The 21,510-nt window shown below is 52.5% G+C and overlaps 1 protein-coding gene across 3 annotated transcripts in view; it reads right to left on the reverse strand.

The window, feature by feature from the left end:
* NTRK3 (neurotrophic receptor tyrosine kinase 3) overlaps positions 1–5,563 on the reverse strand; it is a 219,312-nt gene extending 213,749 nt beyond the window's left edge. For 2 of the 3 annotated variants that reach the window (XM_017805164.1, XM_017805165.1), the window contains exon 1: positions 5,033–5,366. In XM_017805164.1, the coding sequence (XP_017660653.1) occupies positions 5,033–5,280 (248 nt within the window). In that variant the 5' untranslated portion in view covers positions 5,281–5,366. Of the gene's footprint in view, positions 1–5,032 lie in introns of all 3 variants that reach the window. The other variant, XM_017805163.1, reaches the window with a different exon arrangement.
* Between the last annotated feature and the right edge of the window lie 15,947 nt (positions 5,564–21,510).

Genomic DNA, 21,510 nt, shown 5'->3' on the forward strand with positions numbered 1-21,510 from the left:
CCAGGAAAGTGCCTCTCTCCAGGACTGGTCAGCAGAGAGAAAGACCACAAGAGCAGGGCAAGGAATCAACAGCCAGCTCACAGAAAAGGGGGAGGATATGGAGGTTACAGTGCTCCTGACTTAAGTCATCTCTAGAGTATCAAGACTATACATGTCAGCCCACCTCTTTGTCCCAAACATCTCTGCACCCTCTTCTGTCCCCACAGCCTTGTGCTGGACCCACCTCTCCCGTCTTAACATCCTTCAGGACAGCTGCTCTGCATGAACAAGAGCCCAGGAAATCCAAGCTGGATGGAATTAGAGACCTTTTGAATGGTCTCTGCAGCGGCCAAAGCCTCTGGGACCAGGAGATGGGAGGCTTTGGGAATGCAGAGCCCTTCATCTCTGGAGAGAAGTAGATTCACAGAGAGGGGAAAAGTTTGTGCCTGTTGTCTGAAGCAGAGCAGTCACTACCTTGAGCATCACAGGAGGCCTTTTCTCAGCTGTTTGGGTCACCAAAGCAACTCCTGATCCCTCTGGCCCTTCTAGGAAGACGCCTGCCCTTTCTCTCTCCCCTCCTTCCCAGATGCAGGCACACAGGAGCGTTACCAGTGCCTCAGCTCTCCCCACACCGGCACTGAAAGGGTGCTGCTGCTCTGAGCACCCCCTCGCTCTCCCCCTCTCCACATGCTCCCGGCTCCCGCGCAGCGAGTGGGGGCTGCGCTGCCGATCCCCCCCACAGCACTCAGCTCTGACGTGGCTCTCCCACCCCCGGTCAGGCCCACGGCATGGAGTAGATGCTGCCGTGGGCTGGTGGGACAGCCCAAAAGGAAAGAATGAGGATGCTCTTCTTGTCCGTGGAAAGGGGCAAGATGCTTCCTCTTCGCCCTGCGAAACCCCAAAATCCGGCACCCCACAGTGCTCCAGAATAAGCCACCTCCCCTTGGGTTGCTCTGAATTCATGTCACCTTGTTGAAAGCAGCTACGAACTGCACAGATACACCCTGAAAATCCACCCATGGAGGCTATTTTACCACAAGAGTCCCCATCCTCCCCTGGTGAGGCTGGGCGAGGAGCAAGGTTTTATATACCAGGGACATCTCCCTACCTTGAGGGAGCCCAGGGGTGACAAATGCAGGCCACCATCGCCTGCCTAGCAGCATCTCTCCAGTGCCATAGCAACAGCTGAGAAGTAGGGAGGCCCAGATGGCAAACTCCTCCGTCTGTCCTTCCCCACGCACGGTGCCGGCGCACGCAGGAGCTGCCCACGCTGCCAGAAGGGTAACTCCCCGGCCCGGCCCACCCCTGGCACGCGGCACCCACCGTCACCCCGACACGCGGCACAGCCGGGCCCGGCTTCCCCATGCGCCAGCCAGCCCCTCACAGTGCCATGGTGGGGGACCCAGAGTCACAAAGACCCCAGCTGCTCAGAGCACAGGGGCACAAGGGGCTCTGTGCTGCAGGATCCCCCAGGATCAAAGTTCTCCCTGTGCGTCCGGTATTTTTAGGGAGGTCTAGCAATGAATGGAGCCCCACATCACAGGGGTGAGGATGGACTGGGGGGAGCTTGAGCATCTCCTTAAGTCACATCTGGCTGGGGACACAGCAAAGGCCATCCAGCTGCACCAGGAAAAGCAATGGCATGGATATACCCCAACCCCATGGTGTCCTCTCCCAAAATCAGGAGGACAAAATACAGAGCATGACTCCAAATTGGAGCCATCTCAGTCAGGTCCAAGGTGGCCTCCCAGCTGGACAGGACCACTGGCAGCTCTCACAGGGATCTGTGTGAAGAGTCGTGTCTCCAGGGATGCAATCCAAAATTGGGTAAACTTCTGGGCACGCTGGCAAAGGGCAGAGGGAAATCAGCCAATCCAACCTCCTATTCCATCTCAGGGCAGGAACCTCCCATCCTTTCCCTGCTTCACCATTAACCTGGCACTGCCTGGATTTGCATGGAAGTTGAGTGTCCCCTCCAGCCTACCCAGGGCAGGAGCCGCCCAGCCCTGACTGCTCCACTTTTACCAAAAGGAGGATGGGTGGGAAGCCAGAAGCACCAGCAATTGAAGCAAAGGCCATTCATTTGAGGGGTGCAATGGGAGGCTCAGTGGTGGGGTACCACACTGTGGGCACCCAGGCCTGCCTTCCAGCCTCCTTGGGCAGCACTACAGGCTGGGTGTTTCCTGTCCCTCTTCTGTCTTCCTTGCCTTGGGGTTCTCATCAGCTGCTGAGAAGGGATAAAACCCAAAGCTCCTGATGCCTTAGCCCCCAGTGCTGGGTTTGGGTGGGCTGGAGTGGAGGGGTCTTGCCCTGGCTCAAGTGGGTAAGACGGACAATCCCTCCAAGATGGCTCACAATGTTTTCTTTTTCCAGACCTCTGAACAGGCTCTGGTAGTCTTTCATCAGCAACACCCAAGCCCTAATTTCAAAGCTGAGCTGTCTTTTGGACATGAATAAGTCTCTGCTTGGTCCCAGGGTTGTTTCACCACACCACACTCCATCTGCTTTTTCACCAGCAACAAGATGGAGCAGCAACCACCACCTTCCCCAGGGCCCATGGGGAGGACCCATCAGGGCCATAAAATCCCCCAGCCACAGGGAGAGGGCTGAGCCTCCCCTGCTCACCCCCCAGCCAGTGGGAGAAGGTGTTTTTGCCCACTGGCTGTCCACAAACAAGGTAAGCTGCCTAAGGAGGCCAAGCCCCCGGTGAGCATGGCAAGCAGGAGGAAACACTGTTCAGTGCCCAGCTGAATCAGACTCGCATGTCGGGAGTGATTCAGCTATGACCAGGCTGGGCTTCGAGGCACCCCTCACCCCAGCACCCATGATGTCAGGACTGTCAAGGAGAGGCCTGACATCAGGCTGGAAGGGTTCAGGACCTGATGCCTCCCAGACAAGAGGATGAAAGTGATTCAACCCTGGATCCCAGCAGTGACTCCTTTGCTGAGAAGCATCCCCACCACACAAACCATCCCTCTGCTCCCATAAGCATCCCCTACAAACCACTGCTGCCTTCCCAGGAAGCACAGACCCTTGGGGAAAGTTTTCACTCGTGATCAGTCTCAGCCCTCCATGGCATTTTGGGGTTCACCCCAGCCCTGTGCCTCAGTCCCCCCAAAGCCTGAGGAGGAAGGTGTGGAGTCAGAAGCGATGCAGGAGGTGAGTGAATGTGCTTTGCTCAGTGTGTAGCAGAGATGCATACAAATTCCAGAAAAACTGGCACCTTCTTCTCCTTCCCCAACTTAAGAGAAGCATCTCTCCAAAAAAATACCCAATATTTGTCTCTGGAGTTGTCCATTTTGGGCATTTTTTTGTCCCTCTCCTTTTTATGGACTGCTTATCAGCATTTTTCAATTTCAAATCAGTAAAGACATTTTCTGGGCACAAAGGACTCATGTAACACTACCTCTCCCAGCAGTTTAGATGTGTCTGTGCATCTGACAACGCACAGTTACGCTGGTGGCTTCCAAACCCTTCCCAACCTTTCCTGCTGCTCCCCAGCCCCCAAAGAGTTAAAACTAAACCACAACAAACAGCGAGCAGAGGGAAAAAACACGAGTTTCTCTGACTTCCCCAGCATCACCCTCATCCCTCCAGCATCGCAGAGAAAACACTCCACCACCACAACGCAGGATAAATATGGGGCAATTGGAAGGGGAGCATTGCATTAGTTTTCCCCACTTACTTTCCCCATTCCTGCTGGGTTTTCAGGGGGGTTGCTGGCAGGGGGAAGGCAGGGCTGGGTGTTCAGGGTCAGTGGTACCTGCTGAAAACCTGCCTGGGCATCGCATGAACATGTAAGCAAGCAGGAAAAGCAGCTCCCGTCATCTTTACCCAGCAAAGGTGACGAGCAGAGCTGCAAAAGAGGCACTGCAATTACTCCATGGCTCTGCTGCAATTGCACTGTGACCAAATAAAACAGCCTCGGGAAGAGACCCAAAGCCCTCTCCCTCCATGCAACCGTGCCATCGAGGTGGGGAAAATAAATAAATAAATAACCCTCCATTACTCATTTCAAACCTTGCTGCATTTAACTGTCAGAATAAAGGATTCCACCTCTTCTCTCCTCAACTCCCACTGGCAACTTGCTCTGGGGGCTACATTTCCCTAAATGCTCACATTTCAATTAGCATTAGAATAATGAAATGGCTCAGAGTTCATCTCACCCAAAAATGTACTGGAAAATAAAGAGCAGAGATTGGAAGCGATGAGGAATTTTTTTTTTTTTTTCACACACACAGAGCATGATGGATTCGGGAGAAGGAAATATATTCTTTTCTCGACTCCACGCTGATGAGATTAACATGGGCTTTGCTAACTGCCTCTCCAAACAAGGATAATGCAACTTCAAGTTGATTTTCCAGATAAACAAGCATGCAAACAAACGCAAAGTGCTCAACTAAAAATATCTCCCTGCTCCGACGCTTCTCCCCACCACCACCACCCCAGCCGAAAACGCACAAATCCTATCGCACCACGACAAGTTGTAAAATTATAACAATGCGAGTTAAATAAGCTACTTAGGGGACATCTCACTGTCCTATTTTTTTTTCCTCCCATTAAAAAGGCGAAACCGCAGATCCCCAGATACGCTCAGGGAAGGGAGCATTTTCTGATGTGGAGATGTAAAAAATAATGACATTCTAACAAGATCCAAAGTCTCAAGAAGGGAAAAGCAGCTCAGAACTTGCTTTTCTTGCCCAATTTGGGTAAATATGTGACGATGTGTGGCTGTAGCGTCCCCCCTCCCCTTGCAGAAGCAAACAGTTAAAGGAAGCAGCAGCTTTAGCATCTTTGCCTGCTGCTCTCTCTCCTGCTAAGGAATCAGATCTCATTTACTTTATTCCTCTTAAGCCTTGGCCAAACTGTTGCTGGGCTTTTTATGTTTTTTTTTGTGGGAATGGAATAAGGGAAAAGCCGGATCTGCGTCCTCTGCCCGGGGAGCCGGACTGAGCCCAGACAGCGCAGCGATGCCGGGGGCACCTGAGCCCCGCACGGGCGACCCAGCCCGCACCCTGCCGCGGGAGGGGGAGCCCGGGGGACCCCCACTTACATGGAAGTGATGTTCCTTGAGATGTCCGTGATATTGATGCTCGTGTTGCCATTGCTGCTGCCTGAATCCTGCCCTTCCAAGAGAGGGAAGAGGTTCCCATCATCCGGCTTGTTGCAATTGATGTCTGTCTTGCTGCAAAGACAATTAGCAGGGCAAGCCAGCACCGAAAGCAGATAGTCTCCCCAAATGCTCCAGAGCAAAAATACCCTCCAGAAAGTGCACTTGGTAGGGCAAAGAGAGACATCCATCTCCGATTGCTGCTTCTAAAAAAGAGGAGGAGGAGGAAAGGGGGGATGGAGGGAGGGGAAGGGGGGGAAAGGGGGAAGGAAACAAAGACAGAGGGAGAAAAAAAAAAAAACAACAACAACAAAACCTCAAGCGATCAGATGCAAAAATCCTCCAGCAGATGAAATCATGCTGGCAGCTGGCTGGGAGAGGCTGTAATTCCCGCTAGGGCAGCGGCCGCGGCCGCGGGCGGGGATGGATGCATGCCGGCCCGGCCGCCCGCCGCTCCCGCAGCCGCTCCGGAGGATCGCAACGGGAGGCTGGGGAGGGAGGGATGGGAGGGGAGGGAGGGAGAGAAGCAGCCGGGGAAATAAATAAATAACAAAAACGGTGCGAAAGTCACCAAGTCCCACCTACTGGGCAGAATTAAAATTGACACACCTGCAAAAAAAACAGACAGAGGGAGGGGGCGATCTCCCCTTCCCATCGCTTCCCTCCCCCAGCCTGGCCAACCCTGCTGCGGCGGGCACAAAAAGCAGAGGAGGAGGAGGAAGAGGAGGAGGAAGGCTTGCAAAGAGAACTGGACTCCGCAATAAAAAGGATTCCCCACCCCCTTCCCTCTCTTCTAAAATCAATGTAGGAGGAAGGGGGGAGAGAGGGGAAAAACCCACCCCAGCACTGCTGGAGCTCAGCTCAGCCCCGGTAGCAGAAGAAAAGTTGAAGCTGGGGTTAAATTTGTGGTGGGGGAGAGCAGAGGGGCTCTGGCTCGGCTCCTGCTTTCTCAAGCTCTTTTGGAGGACGATGCTGCCTTTCGCTTGGTTGTTGGGTGGGTTTCCCCCCCACCCCAATCAGGACATAAGGGTGGAGAGGAAAGAGATTAAACTGAACTGGAAGAGAATAAAAGCCAGTGTGGATTACAGCAATTTAAATCTTTTTTTTTTTTTCCTCTTTAGCGAGAGGATCCTGGCGAGAGGCAGATCAGACGGCTGGGTGGGGAAAAAAGCGACTGGAGAGCACCCAGGAAGGACTTTCTAGAAAAGATGCACCCTGCACCCCCCACCCCCTAAAAAAATGCATCGGGGACCCAGCCGGCTGCCGGGAAGCGCAGGCAGGAGCACTCAGGGTCAGGGCTCCCGTCCTCTCTCCCCTGGCTTCCCCCTTCCCTCCTGCAGCAGATTCTGCAATCAGACATGCAAAAAAAAAAAAAATCCTGAAAGAGGAAGACTGAAGTGTTGAAAAGGCTGAGCTCAGAGCGCCGAAATGGCATCAGGAGAGCAGTGAGTGCGAGCTGAACAGCAGAGCGAATTAAGATGCATGGTGCATTTTTGGCAAGAACAAACCCAAGCAGATCAGAGCTCTGCTTAATTTGCTCTGCTTTTCCACAGCGCTTTTCTGCATGCCTTTTTTTTTTCTCCTCTCCCCAATAGTTTCATGTCTCTGCTCCTCTGCACAGAGACACAGTGATAAAGGGATGGTGCTGCAGGCAGGAGCACGGGTGAACGGAGGAATTACAGGTGTAGGACTCCAAATATTTCAAGGGTCTACTTCTGCCAGGTACAGAGCTTTGCAACGGGAGGAGAGAGAGTACGAGCTGAGCCAACAGCTCCAAGATCTGCTACACACCCCAAATCATCCTAGTCCAGAAGAAGCAACTGGACTGGGGGTGGGGGAGAAGGGGAGAGAAGGGAGAGGGCAAGGAAGAGGGGATAAATAGCAGCTGCAGGGAGGATTTGCAACTGGGATTCAGGCATCTCTCAGCAGGGAGCAGCTGCCCACAGCCATGCACACGGGGAGCCTGTCCCAGTGGGACACGAGCAGGGATCATACTTGGGCAAGTCCTCACCCATTGCTGCCCAGCCACATTAGAAGCCCTGGGAATGGCAGTGATGTGCAAGGAGCTGCACATTCTGGAGCATCAGTCCTGCTCCCATGGAGTCTTCAGGGGTGCCGGGCAGCTTCACCAGGGTTCCTCTTGCCAGGGCTCCCCCAGGAGAAGCAGGAGCATTTGGTTAGAGAATAAACATCAAAGTGGAAGGGCTGGTTTCTTCTGAGCCCCACCCGCTTCTGAATTACCAAAGTGAAACACTTGGAGCAAAAGAGATCACTGAAGTGCCTGGCACTGCAAGGAAGAGGAGCACGGGGTGGGGGGTTGGTAGTTCCCCACTCCCATGAGAAGCAGCTCTCATCCTGAGGCACCTGTATGGAGTCACCAGCGGGGAAAACAGCTAGGCATATTTTCTACTCCCTGCCTCAGTTTCCCCACCCATTTGAGAGAGATGTAATTCTTGTGGCTCAGCAGCACAGGGGACAGGGATATCACACGACCTGCAAAACCAGTGCCCAGGATGAGACCAGGGCTTCCTTTATCCTGGAGCTGGTGCAAGGTCACAGACTCTTCGTGGTAATTGATATCAATCACACAGTCACAGGTGAAACCAGTGTGAGGCCATCAGCCTACCCTGGCATGTCACTGCAGGACCAGTCACAGGGGGGACACGTTCAGGGGGCACACAGCCACCTTGGGGACAGACTGCAGTCCCACAGCACAACAAGGCTATCCTCTGGGCAGACCAGCTCCAGGACCTCAGAGAAGCCACTGTCACCTGGAAGGGCCAGAGTGGCACTGCTTGACCAGGGCTGCATGAATGGAGCACCTTGTCCCTCTGTCCCCCAGGGCATGGGATCACCCCTTGGCCTGGTGCAGAGTACAACTGCTAACGAAGAACAAATCCAGTCAGAGAGGCTTTAGGGCCATCTGCAATCTGAGGCAATTACCAGCTTTGCACTCGGCTTGCAAAGACGAGATTTAACCCACTGAAAGTTGGGGAGGTCTCCCAGGTCAGCTGTCCTGGGTGTAGGGGACAAGGAGGCCACCCAAACCCCATGACACACCCACCCCACTCTGCCACCTGGTGCCAGGAAGGCCCCACTTCAGCAGCTGATGAGAAGGTTTTGTGCCAAGCCACGGCTTCCTCTGCCACTGATAGATAAAGCTGCTCTGCAGGAGGAGAGGTGGCCAGGCACAGCGGGGGGAATGGGAGGAGCAGGAGCATCCAGCTGGGTGCCCGGAGGGCAGGCGGAAGATAGGCAGGAGAGGAAAAAAACTGTGGGCTGTTCATCCTCCCTGGTGCAGGCTGCCAGGGGGATTGGAGAGTTCACTGGGAGAAGAGACTGCAATGACAGCAGAGAGCAGATGGGCCACCAGCCTTCACCCAGCACCAGAGCTGGGTGGCCCCTGGTCCTGCTACCATTTGCACACCCAGACCCAAAAGAGGACAGGAGTACTTGGGAGCTGCCTGTAGTGGGAAAGCACCATCCCTGCCTCCATCTCTGCCTCCATCCCTCACTCCTGTCCCCGTGGAAGAGGGAGACAGGAGCCCAGCATGAGTGATGGGGCTGTCAGAGCACAGAGATGGTATCTCAAGCAGAGGCCTTGCTGTTATTGCTGTGAGGGATGCTGGCAAATTGCTCTTTTAAGAAGCATCTCCATGAAGGATGAAATCAGGGCTTCCTGCGAGAACTCTGTTCCATGGAGGCTCAGGGGCTGGGTTCCCTCTGGCCTTTGAGAGCCTCCAGAAATTCCATGCTCAGGCACAAGGAAACACCAGTTCCTCTACAGAAACCTCCTCATCTCCTCCACCTCAGCTGGCCTCTGCATGGGGACAGGAGTTGCTACCAAAACACTCATCCCAGACAAAGAAGCGGGGCTGGGAAGTGCCAGAGGGGCTCCTGACCACACACAGAGGGGAAGGGAAAGCAGCTATTTGCTTTGTGGTTCTACTCTTCCCACCTACACGGCTGCCTTTAGCATCTCACTCTCAGGCTGGCCGTCCCTTGGGAACAATCTTTCCCCTTGCCACCCTTCTTCCCAGGTAATGGTTCCCCAGAGTACTGCTTGCCTCCTGGGGCCAGCAAACACCACAGCCCCTCAGGGCACGACCAGAAACAGATCCGTGGTCCAATATCTGCTCAGTCATCACAAGCTCCGACATCCACTCCTGCCTCTGATCTCAGTATCGATCTGCAGGCCCGCGCTGAGGCATGCACTGCCCAGCTCCCTATTACCAGAACAGCACTCCAGCTCGCTGAAAATGATGAGCTGACATTTTTCTAGCCCCCCTCTTGTCCAGAAGGATCTGCAGATCTGCCGGCAGCAGGACCACTTTGCACACCTCTGACACGCAGCCAGCCCCGGGCGGGCAGAGCTGCTCCGACAGCGCACAGCGATGCCGGGCAGCAGCACGGGGTGTGAGCTCTCACAGGAGAGGCAGAGAAAAGGGTTTCATCCTCTGCCTTGGGAACTTGGTTGCAGGTTCATTCGCCCCTTTGCAGACAGACCCTAAGATCTACACACTGCAGAGGGTCCAACTTGCAGGGTAAATTCCCAGGAGCTGCTGCCAGCTTTCAGGGAGGGGGAGTCAGGGCTGGTTTGGGGCACAGCATCCACCATCACTGATTTGGGCTGCAGGAGGAAAATATCAGCCCCTGTGGAGCCAAGAAGCATTCGCCTCTCACCTAAGCCATGCAGGCACACAAACATCAAAAGTGTTGCTCCCTGAAGCAGAGCTCCTTGTTCCCACCACTCTGGGAGGTGCTTGGAAGCATCTTTTGATGTGGTCTGTATCACTTCACAAGTGCTTGGCAGGAGAACCCCTGTGCAGCAGGGAAGGTCACATCCTGCACATGGGTCAGCATGGCCTCAGGAACGTGCAGGGAGAGGAGCAGGAAGAGGGGCAGGGAGAGGTGTATGGGACAATCATATCTGGGCAGTGACAGCTGTGCAATGAAAGGTGAAGGTCTAAGCTGGGGGAGGTCGCTGGAGAGAAGCCTGTTGTAGGAGACTCCAGCCTTAAGTTGACCTTGCCTGTGCTCTGGGCTTGTGGGGACAAGGCCGAGATTAATCCATTCCAGCTGATTTCCTGTTCATAAACTACACAAGACTAATAAAAAAGTGTAGGGAAAAGCATCTAAACTGGAACTGTTTGCTCAAATTATCAGGAACAAAAAATTTGAGAGAAAACATATTCAAGTGAGGTCTAAAGAAACAGCCCTGTCACAAAGATAACAAATATTACTGTGCTTGCACTCATTGCTGAGACCTGAACCAGTGTCCCACCTAGACAGCTCCTGAATTAATGTGTCTAGCCAGGGAAAAAGTCTGGTCATGGCTGCAATGTCCAAGAGATGGTCCAGAGAAGATGTCTGCAATGGTAAAAGAAAAAAAAAAAAGACTGAAACGAAGATCTTGGAAAGCCCAAGGAATAGGAAGGGGAATAAAGGGGAATAATGTGGAGCAGAGTATAGCCTCTGCCAAGGAATCAAGGCAGCCCTTTGATCTGGCAGTGATGCTCTGCAGAGCCAGTCCACCTCTACCGTAGGACAGAGGAGCAGTTCTGAGAGCCAGGTGGAGAAGCTCTAACAGGGCCCAGGCTGCAAAGCCTGAGGGCAACTGCTGGGAGAGGAGCTGGGGAGGGAGCTGCAAAGGAGTCCCACGAGGCACTGGAGATGGCCATGCTGCAGGCAGATAACAGGAATTACAGTCCCAGCATTGTTCCTCTGATGTCCTGCCATCTGCACGTCTCTTGGGGCATTTTACATGCTCAGAGCCACTCACTTGTGGGCACAAGTCAGGAAATTCCTGATGTGAGTGGTTAGGACATGCAGTCAAAGACACAACCCTTGCCAGGACAAAGGAGCAGAAACCTCCATCCTGTTCCCCCACGATTTTCCCCAAATCAAGCCTGTGTGTTCAAAAATCCCACATTTCTAATTCAGTCTCTGAATGAGCAGATGGAGTATGTGGGACTGCAGGGAGGTCACAGAGTGCCTGGAACACCCCACACTGCAGGACCTTGGTGTAAGAAAAATTGCTCTAGATTTTAAAAATAATCAAAATGAACAACAAAAAAAAAAAAGCCCACAAACCTTCAGCTTTTTTTCAAGCATGCTTTTAAGAACAAGAGGAAGAACTACATCCATGCCAAGTCCTGTTCCCTTGCATTGTGAAGCTCCATCTGAGTATCCCCATCCTCCAGCGAGGCACCTGCACCCATGGGAACATTCTCACCACACCACTGTGTTCTTCACAGAAACTTGGGCTGATGCTGAGATGGTGGGGAGAAAACTGTGCAAAAGGAACAGTGTCTGTGACACACACCCTATCAAAGAGGTAATAACACTCATTTCAGGCCCCTACCAAGCCTCTAAGTTGAATCACAACTCACTGGAGAATTGATTCCTCCTTGCCCTGAGCTCTTTCCTGCACACCTGCAGAGAAACACACTCTATAAACCCCATCCACCTTTGTGAGGAAGTCAAATTGCTTTAGAAAGTCTCCCCAGCCTGTTTATGCCTCCAAATCAGTCACTGACCTTCCTTCCTGGGGGCTCTGTTGACTTTGGGGAGAGGTGCCAGAGTAGTGTTAAGCAGGGAAGAAACTAATTAACCAACTCTTCATAAAATCATTTACCAAAGTCTTTTTGTAGGGTGCTGTTCTCCCAAATAAATCTGGTGAAGTTGCTATTATCTACAGCGGGGTAGGGAAGGCACCTTTTACCTGGGTGTTGGGGTTCTAGTGTAGAAAGGACATACAGTCCCATCCCAGCATGACTTGCACCCAATGTGCTTCCCAAGTGTTGAGGAACTTGCAGCCCCCACAACTGAGTGGGGAGATGGCTGCAGCCCTAAAGGAGTATCCTTTCAAAATTCTCTACTACCTCTCTCATCCCAAGGATCAGTTGAGGCAACAGATGCTTGAAATGGTTTTCTGGTCCATCTGAGGATTCAGAAAACCCTGAATTACTTAAAATGTCTCCTCATCCTGTGATGGATGCAAGCGAGACAGCTGGTCACACTCCCATCTCACCATGCAGGGAGAAGAGACCATGTCAAACCCAGAGGAACCATGACCCACAAATCCTGGCTTAGCCAGAAGCCCTGGATTGGGCAAACAGGACCTCAAAATGCTCAGTCCCAGCTACCTCACCGCACTCTGGAGAAAAGTAAGCAAATGCAGATTCTCCCTCCTCAGCAGCTGGTGGCATCTCTGTTTTCCTACTTTGATGCCTCTCCAGCATCACCTGAAAGCTGGAGCTCTCGTAGCAGAGGGTGACAGGCTGGCAGCAGCCCCAGTTGAAGGACTATGCCTCTGAGCCCTCCTTTCCAAGCACGGCCACACTTGTTTCTGAACTGGCTTTTGCAGAGTTGTTAACAATCCCACTAATTCAGCATCTAATCTCTCCTTTCCCAGAGATAACAGCAGCTGGAGCTCAGTGGCATAACTGTGTTTTGATCCCTTGTGCCAGACTTCCTAGGCACACACTGGGAGTTGCTACCACCTCACAGGAGGGGACCTTGCTGTGGGAAACAGTTCCCATGAGCTCTGCTCACTTGGAGAGAAAGATGAGGCTTGGGAAGGGGCTCTAGTTTTGGCTCTGCAGGAAAGCCCTTCATTATTCAAACAGATTGGGCTAATGGGGTTAACCTGGGAGACCCTGGGGCGGCACACAGGTGTTGGTGGGGACAGAGGGATGTTGTCCTCAAGGTGGGGCACATGGTCCTCTGGTCATCCCTCTAACGCTGCCCTCCGCCCCCGTGAGCTGCAAGGGGAACCGAGGGCAGGAGCCTGGTGTGTGAGCTGTGGCCAATGTCCTGCCAGAGTGTCTGCAATAAACAAATCAATAATTAAGGGAGGATGTACATTAGGCTTTGAACACGCTCCAGGTAGAGCTTATTTTAGCCTTCCAAGGCAAGTGTGGGGTGAACAAAGTGGGGGCAGGAGGCAGGGGGCTGGCTGTAACGAGGCTGCAGGAGGATGAGGTGTGGATTAGGGAGAAAGATGGAGAATCAGGAGGAGGAGGGTGAGATTTATCAGGCAGGCAGGTTGCAGGATTAGGGACATGCGTGGGCAGCAGCCAGCTGGGATAACCATTGGGGGCCAAGGAGCAGAGGGCTGCAGGCATTTGCAGTGGTTGGAGGTGATGAACAAGAGCATGACTGTGGATGGGGATGTGCCGTGAGAGACCGTCACGGAGAAGCTGTGCAGTGAGAGCACATCACCAGCATCCCAGTCCCCCACCCCCTCCTGTGCCTGGTGGGTGAAATCCCACCACAAGGCCTTCTACTCCTCCAACAGCAGTGGTGCTCAGGGCCTGCCCCAGCTCCTGATGGGTTGGCTACTGGCCACTGGCTAGGGCCTGGGTGCTGGATTGAAGAAGTGCTCATCTCAACCTCAGCCATTACACACAGACTCAGGATCACTAAGGCAAGATTGTGCTTCATGGCTCCATTCAACTGTGGCTGTTGATGATCCACAGATCTGCCCCATCAGATGAACAAAGGATGTAGACATCTGCACATAGAACAGCAGGGAGGTTTTCTTCTCCTTGAACAGGCAGTTTTGCTTCCTTACTCCTGCCTCGCTCCTTCTCCAGTGATGTCCCTTGCTAAAGATCACTGCCTTCCCAAAAGCAGCCTTACCAATCTCACATTCACCTGTCCAAAGCTCAACATACCAAATAACTGAAATGATCTCTTGTGTTATTTTAGTTGGTGACAGGCACCAGTAGCTCAAGCTCCAGGGTCCCCATGCTCATCCAGGACACACTGCAGGGTAGGAAAGCAGAGGAGGACACCAGCAAGCCCTGAAGATGTCTGGGCAGCACTGCCATATTGTTCTCTACATTGGCAGCTGTGTCATCCCTGCTTTGACACTTCTAATACCAGTAGGGAAAAGCCAAAGCTCAAGATCTCACAGTGCGGATAAATCTTTATTCTACTGGAGAGAGTAAATGTCCACACCTTTTAGCCCACTGCTGAGCAATTCTCAGCACTGAGCAATTCCCCCATCACCCCACCAGTCTGAAAAGAGGCTCTCCCTATCCTCACAGAAAAAGATTTTCTGACATGATTTATGCCAACTGCATATCCGAGCTGGCTTGCCACAAGCCTCTGCATTTGGGCTAGTGCTAGAAACCACACAAGAGCATCAGCTAATGTGAAACACAACCCACTTTCTCACTGGGATGGGATCCCTAGAGCCCATCTTCCCATTCCCCCCTCCCCTGGTTCAGCACCTACTCCCCTGCCAGGCAAGGCTGTGGTTTGTGATAGCCAAATGCATCAACACTGGATGGAGCAGCAGCATTAACCAGAGCCCTGACAGCCCTGCTCCTTCTGGGGAGCTGGGGAGGCTCTGGGAAAGCTCTGCAGAGGGATAGAGACAGACCTCTGTAAGATGGAGCTGAGTTGGTCCAAAATCTCAAACACTGGAGAGTTCTCCCCCAGCAGTTTTCCACAATGAAGCACTTATCAGTGAAACACTTGTGATGCAGTTCAGCTGAGTAAAATAAATAAAAATGTCTAATGACTGATTAAATATTAAAGGATCTCTTTATTTTTGCAAATGCACAGAACAGAGCACACAGCTGAAACCTGGAGATGGCCCCTACAGCCAAAACTACCAAGGAGAGACAAAATGACACCAGGTTCTCCCTGCTGCTGTAATGAGGAGCATCTGGACAGAGACCTGCTTCCCACCAAGACAGAGGTGGGTCCAGCAGCCGTCTCTGTCAGCTGCTCACAAGCAAATTATCCAAATGGAACTTCTACAACCAAACAGATAAGCTGAGCCTTCAGACCAGGCTGTGCCAGTGTGACCCGTCTATGTGTTCAAACATTGCTATGCTGAGCAGGCAGATTCAGTAGCAGTTGTTTCATCATGCTACAAGACTCCCCTCACTCCCTCACCTCCGTCAGTGATATGCCAGAGCATCTAACGAAGTTAAGATAAATATTTCCACCAGCTGCCTGTTAATGCTGGTGAGAGGAGAGCTCCTGCTCTCACCAATCCTGCCACAAGCCCACACCATTTCACTGGACTCAGCAGCCCATCCCTGTTCATTCTCTTCCAACACTTCTCCCTGTGTCCTCCTGGAGGTTCCCCAGGTGCTCCTGGTGCTATTTGTCTCCCCATCTGCAACACGAAGTGTTTCTGTGGCTTTGGTGGGTGAGATCTGCCAGAGAGGACAGAGCAGGCTATTCTGGGGGTCTGACAGCTCTGGGTGCTCCAGATCCAGATCCACCACTACAAACCCACAGGGAGAGCAGGTAAAACACACCACCATGTACCAACCAGAGCAACAGGAACACAAGGGACTGTATGATCCAAAGTCCAAGTCCCACGGCTCAGACATGGGAGCCCCAGGCTGGGCAGCCAGCACACCTCCATGCAGGGGATACACATGAAGAGCATGTGGTCACTTCACAGGCAGTTTGCATTGGCAAGAAAAGACATATGATGGAATATTTGCCTCTGCACATCTGGTTCTTTGTTCCATCCCCAAAATCCCACCAGAGAGCTCCAGTAGGAACCTAAACACAACTTTCTTCAGAGTTACTGCAACATTTGTCTTGGTGCTAATTTTATAGTTAAGGAAGAGTCCAGGAGGTGCAGCAGCATCCCATGTGCATCAACCCCATCTGTTGAGGACCCCAAGAAAACTACTGTCCTGCTGCCATCCCTTCCTCTGCCATCTCTGGCTGGCCACAGCCACTGTCCAGGCAAGGAGAGGGATGTTGGTCAGTTAAAATCCTAGTTATTAGGAACTCAAAGGGAAAGGAATGAATGAGTGCCAAATGGCAAGGGATAAAATCAATATGGGGAGAGCTGTTATTTAAGCTTCTGAGCTCCGGGGTATTACAAACGTTGGAGAGCAATGAAATAAAAATGATACATAAAGTGACAAGATCATCATGTCTGTATAACTGACGCCCTTAGCAGCTGTTTGGTCTGAACAACAGAAGTAAATCCAAATCTGTGCCTGCTGCCCAGGGCTGCCTGGCATTCCTAGGGGGGCACTTTGTGATCAGAGAGAGAGGAAATTACAGGGTATTTTTGCCAACCCGATCGTTTTTAACTTGCTTTGGTCACCGTGCCCTGGAAGGCCAGAGGATCACACAGTCGGCAACTCCCTCCATGGACTGCACACTGAAACTTCTAAAAGAGGTTGGATCTTTGCTACAAGTGGAGGAGACCCCATGGGAAGTCCCAGCAGCTTCAGGGGTACAGGGTGGCAGTGGGGCTCCCTAGGCATAGCAGCCAGCCTGCTGCCATGGCCAGGACCTGCCCTTGCAGGACACAATTCCCTCAGTCAGCCTGAGTCAAACTGCACTGCACAGCCAATGCTGGGGAGACATCCTGCAAACCAGGAGTGAAAACACCAGGCTGGCATTTGAAGTGTCCTTTTCTTGCCTCCCAGGCTTCCTGACGCCCTCTTATCACCTTATAAAGCTTCTCCACACCAACACAAAGCAACATTTTTATTTCTCTCTATTGGTGGAAAATCGAGATAAGTTTTTTTCCAGCTTTCTCTGCCTCTCCAGCATGTCTCCTCCTGTTGACCAGACCCTGGAAGATTGTCAGCCCTCCCAGCTCTGTGTTCAAGCTGCTCCTCACTGTCAGTGTCCCAGCACATCCTCCTCCCTGGGCCTGCATGTGTACCAGCATTGCCATGGGTGGTGTCACCGGTGCTGCGGTGCCCTGGGTCCCAGCTGGGCTGCTGGATGATACAGAGGGGGAGAAAGCCATGAAACACAGCTCTGGATGCTTTGGGAAAGCAGAGGGACACCTTGGAGGATGCAGAGCTGAAAGACTGGGTTGCGGGAGGATGCTGCAGTGCCGGGATTCGCACTGCCACCTTAGGGAAAGCCAAAGAAATGCTTAACCTGAGAGCGGGAAGCGACGGCACTCTCGCCTTGGCTTGAAGACGAGCTCCTGCGAGGCCAAGGCAGGGTTTAACCTCCCGGCAGCGCGGGGATGTGGGGGGGGAGCAGCGTGTTAACCCTGCTTAGGGCTGCGCTTCTGTAGCTGCCGCTGCATTAACCCGGCTCTGGGAAAGCGCCGGCCCCGCTCCAGCGCGGGCAGGCAGAGGCTTTTAGCACAGCCCGGCCATTACTGTGCCACACATTATGGGTTTGCTGGAGGGAGAGGAGCAGCCTCCGGCTCCCAGAGCACCATTTATCCTCCCGGAGGTGCTCGGGAATGCACTAACGGGATGTGCTGGTGTAGAGAGAGATGGTACCAGAGCCAAAGAAGGCACCAGAGCCGTGCCCCTCAGCACAAGGGCAGTGGGGACGATCCCAGAAGCAGGTTCGCGCTGGGGTAGCCAAGCTGGATGGGGACAGGGAGGGGACAAAAGCTCTTTTGTCTTTGTTTGCCTTGAGATGCATCTCCTAGGCCTGGGGAAAGCTGGTGTGGCCCCCAGCCCTTCTCTGCCCCAATTGCCTTTGGGCAAAATTGCCTGGGCTTGTTGCCTGGGCTTTCCCCACCTTCTCCCACCGCTGCAGCCCATCCTGCAGTCTCCTCATGAGCTCACAGTTGCTCTGATCCATTCCACAGGGCTATGATTTTCTCCTATGCTTCTGCCTGCAATCAACTCCCAAACAGCAGAAGAAATGGTAAAGGAAAAGGGGATTTTTTTGGACTGTGAGCTTTGTGAAGGAGAGCTAAGATCAGTGCTGCTTTTAGAGAGGAGAAGGGACAGAAGGGACAAAGTGAAGGGGCAGGGATGCAGGGCAGGGGATGCTGACAGCATTACATTGGATGGGATGGGATAAAATGGCATAAAATGGGATGGATGGGATAGGTTCAGGTGCTGAAGGGCAGGGCAGAGAGCTGCACTCTGGAGAGATACAGCATCTGGAAAGTGCTGTATCAGGGCTGCAGTAGTGGCTTGGCAGGGCAAGAAGCTGCTGACAGCCACACCTGGAGAGCAAACGTTGGCCAGTGGAGGAGAAAGAGTTTAGAAAAACCTGAGAGCATTGCTTGCTCTCTACTGTCCCTGATGCTTGCAGGCTTTCCTGCTCTGGGGGAGAAATGGAAGGTCCCAGCTGCAGCCACAGACACTGCCTAACTCACAGGTTTCTCCCAGCCTCTCCAGAGTTCCTGGATTTTGATTCTTTCCACCTCCTCCCAAGTTCTCATACCCACCTCTCCCAGTGATGCTCAGCTCCCGCACCTGACCCCAGTCAAAGATGCAGCACAGAGGATCTCTGTGGTGGGTGGTTACACTGCACTCTGCCTACTGGAAGTGTTGGGAGTAGGGAAGAAGAAGAAGAAAGGAAAAAGAAATAGAAGCAGAAAAACAGCCTCCAGACTCTGCCTCCGTTTTTGAGAAACTGCAACTAAGTGGCAAAAGAATGAGGAAACCAGGGCTTTTCCCATTCTGTTCTACACAGGCTCAGTTCTCAAAGTGGGGAGAGCATGAGAGGCTGTGAGGGCAAGAACAAGACAGGTGCATCTCACCTTACAGACCTCCCAAAACCTTAACCCGGGAGCACTGGGAGATGAGAGCAACTTGTCCAATGGAAGTCTCCCTGTAAGCAGCAGGTTAAGGCAGGTTTCCTTGGATACAGGGAGCACTCCAGCTGTTTAGCAAATGGCCAAGAGAAAACTCCAGCCTTGCTTTACAAAACAGACAGGGATGCCACCCCCTTCTGGCTGCCAGGGAGTTGGGAAGAGGATGCTCCAGGGCTGGCTGTGGATCTGGGTGTTGATTGCAGCTGGAGGGGACAGCAGCGTGGGGAGGGTGCTGATGCCTGCTGGGCTGGGATGTAGGAAACATGGGGTTGGGCTCTTGTCCTGTGCTGATTTTCGCACTGGTACTTTGCCCATCTCTAGTGAGTGGATGAGGAAGGTCCAGCTTTAGTCCAGAGGATAATCCATCTGTGCTGATGAGCAAGGTCCCTTATGGATAATAAAGTGCCGAGGAGGGTGCATCTGAAGATCCTGAGGGATGCTCCCATATCTTCACTTGCATCCCCAGCAGTGTCCCATGAGCAGACACGCAGTATCTTGCAACCTGTTGAGCTGCCTGGCCAGGAGCTGTGATAGGCAGCTGTGGGCAAAGGAGACTCACCAACAGTCCCTGACCAGGGAGGTAGAAGGGGTTTTCCACGTAACTAAGCAAGTAACAGGGGCTGGGAGAAGCCTTGTGAAGAGACACGATCTACAGCTCTGTTCATCACTGAAAACATGGATTGCAAACAGCTCCCCCAGGAAACACAAGATGGAAGAAAGAAACCCACGCATAAGATAAAGGAGCAGATCTGTCCTTCAGACTCACTCCACAAACCTGGTCTTCAAGTTCAGAAGATGTCAAGAAACACAAATCCAATGGGGAGTTGTTGAGACAGTAGTGGCAATCCTTGGAAAGGTCCTTTGTGTCTCTGTGTGTCTGTGGCAGCACAGCAGATCAAAGGGAAAAAGGAAAATGAAATTCCAGGAATGTCCTGTTTATCTGATATGGTACTTTCTTCTGTTTTAAGCTGATTGTTTTTTAGAGAGGGCTAAGATGAGGCAAGGGCAATTTTTCATGGGAGATGAGAATGCCACTAGGACAACCATCCTGGAAACCAGCGAAGTGAAATTTGGCTGGCCTTCAAAACAAAGCCAATGTGGCTGCTTTAATTGGAGGGAGAGGATGTACTGCTTGCATATCCCGGCTAGATGCTCAATTAACTCAGTCCAGCAATTTCTGGGATGGTGACAGAGAGCCCTGGTTGGGTTCCCCCAGCCATTTTTCAATTCTGCTGCGTCTTTCCCTTCGCTTCATCAAGTCATCGTTAGGCAAACGCTCGGAGATGACACCGGCAGCAACACCAGGGAAAGCAAAGCTTCCGCGTCAATGCACATGACTTGACAATGCAAATAGCTTGGGATACACAGTGCATAAGTATATATTATTAAGCAGCAATAAATGAACAAATTTCCCGTACTCGCCTGGTGGGAAGGGGAGGGAGGATTCAGGAAAGGCCCAGGGAACTGACAGCCTGAATCGCTCCCTTCTCAGCTTGTCTCTATCGAGTGGCTCGTTTGCTCTGGGTATTTGGAATCGATTCAATTAACATTCTTTATGCATCCACGTATAATAAAATAGAGACAATTAAACCTAATAAAGCTCAGGTAGTTGTGCCCTGCCCTCCTTATGCTTTCTTGTTCCTCTTACAGCCTCCCAGAAGAGGCCAGGGCACGCCTGATGGATTCAAATGGGGCAGGGTCAGCCCTTCTCTGTATAGCCTCAAATGTCCAAAACCCCATAGAGGAGAAGGGACACACAATAAGCTCCCATTCCTGCATTGGCCCAGAGATCAGCCCAGGTGCAGAGGTGTCCTGGGATGGATGGCTTGGGACAGTCTCCCCAGTTACAGTTGGGCACAAGATGAACTGATGTAGTTAGATGGAAAGTAAACACTTGGCTGTTTAGAGAAGTCACCTGGGAGCTCACCATGCCTCTGAGGACTGGGTGTCACAGAGAAATCCCACAGTCCCCTTTTGAAGACTGGTCCTGATGTGAGTTGGCAGTAAGATGCTCCGAGTATTGTCACTGAAGTGGGAGAGGCAAGTGTATTCATCAGGCACAGCCACAGGGAGACTCCATAAAGGCCATGGGTGCATGGGTGGAAGCCCAAGCCTCTAGCAGCTGCAGTGGTGGATGAAGGAACAGACCCTTGGATGATCTTCTCTCAGGGTCCAGCCACCAAGTTGGAGCATCTCTCACCAACAAGGTCTCTTGCACACACAACCAAGGGACCATGGCCACATCATGTTGAAAGCAGGGCTTAGGAGCCGAGAAGTTATATGGAGAGCATTGCATTTCTCCCCCAGAATTGGATGAAGAGTGTGTGGTTATGAGCATGGCCATCAATGAACCACAAAGCCTTTTAGCATCCATTATTTGCAACTGCTGCTGAGCAAACAAATGTGACCACATCAGTCACGGGGGCCCACCCCCAGCTGAAAGCTGTTCACATCAGCCAATGCCTCCCCCCAGGAAAGAATAGCTGACCCTGAGGGAGCGTGGTAAAACCCATCCCCCTTTCCCTTCTGTAGGCTTGTCAGGAAAAGACAAAATGGGGTATCTCACCTCTCCCTCCCTCTATCAAGCCACCCTTCAAGGAGGTCCCCATGGTCTGTGAATGATCACTGTGGGCCACATCTTTCTCCCCATGTCAGCTTAGTAAGTCTCGCTCACAGGCAAGTGTGGGGGACGTGCACATTCCCACTAGATTCCTGTTTGTGGCCAGCAGCATGAAGCAACTGAGGATCTCAACATGGGCATCAGTGCTCAGAGGTCAGATTCATGTGAGAACCTTCTTTCAGCCCCACATCACCTGCCGTGACTAGAGGAGGTCCAAGGCTCAGTTGGGTTTCAGCCCAACACGGGTCAAAAAGGAGGCTCTCCTGGGCTGCCAGG

This window comes from Lepidothrix coronata, unplaced genomic scaffold (assembly GCF_001604755.1).
Source record: "Lepidothrix coronata isolate B3197 unplaced genomic scaffold, Lepidothrix_coronata-1.0 Scaffold11, whole genome shotgun sequence".
Taxonomy (NCBI): domain Eukaryota; kingdom Metazoa; phylum Chordata; class Aves; order Passeriformes; family Pipridae; genus Lepidothrix; species Lepidothrix coronata.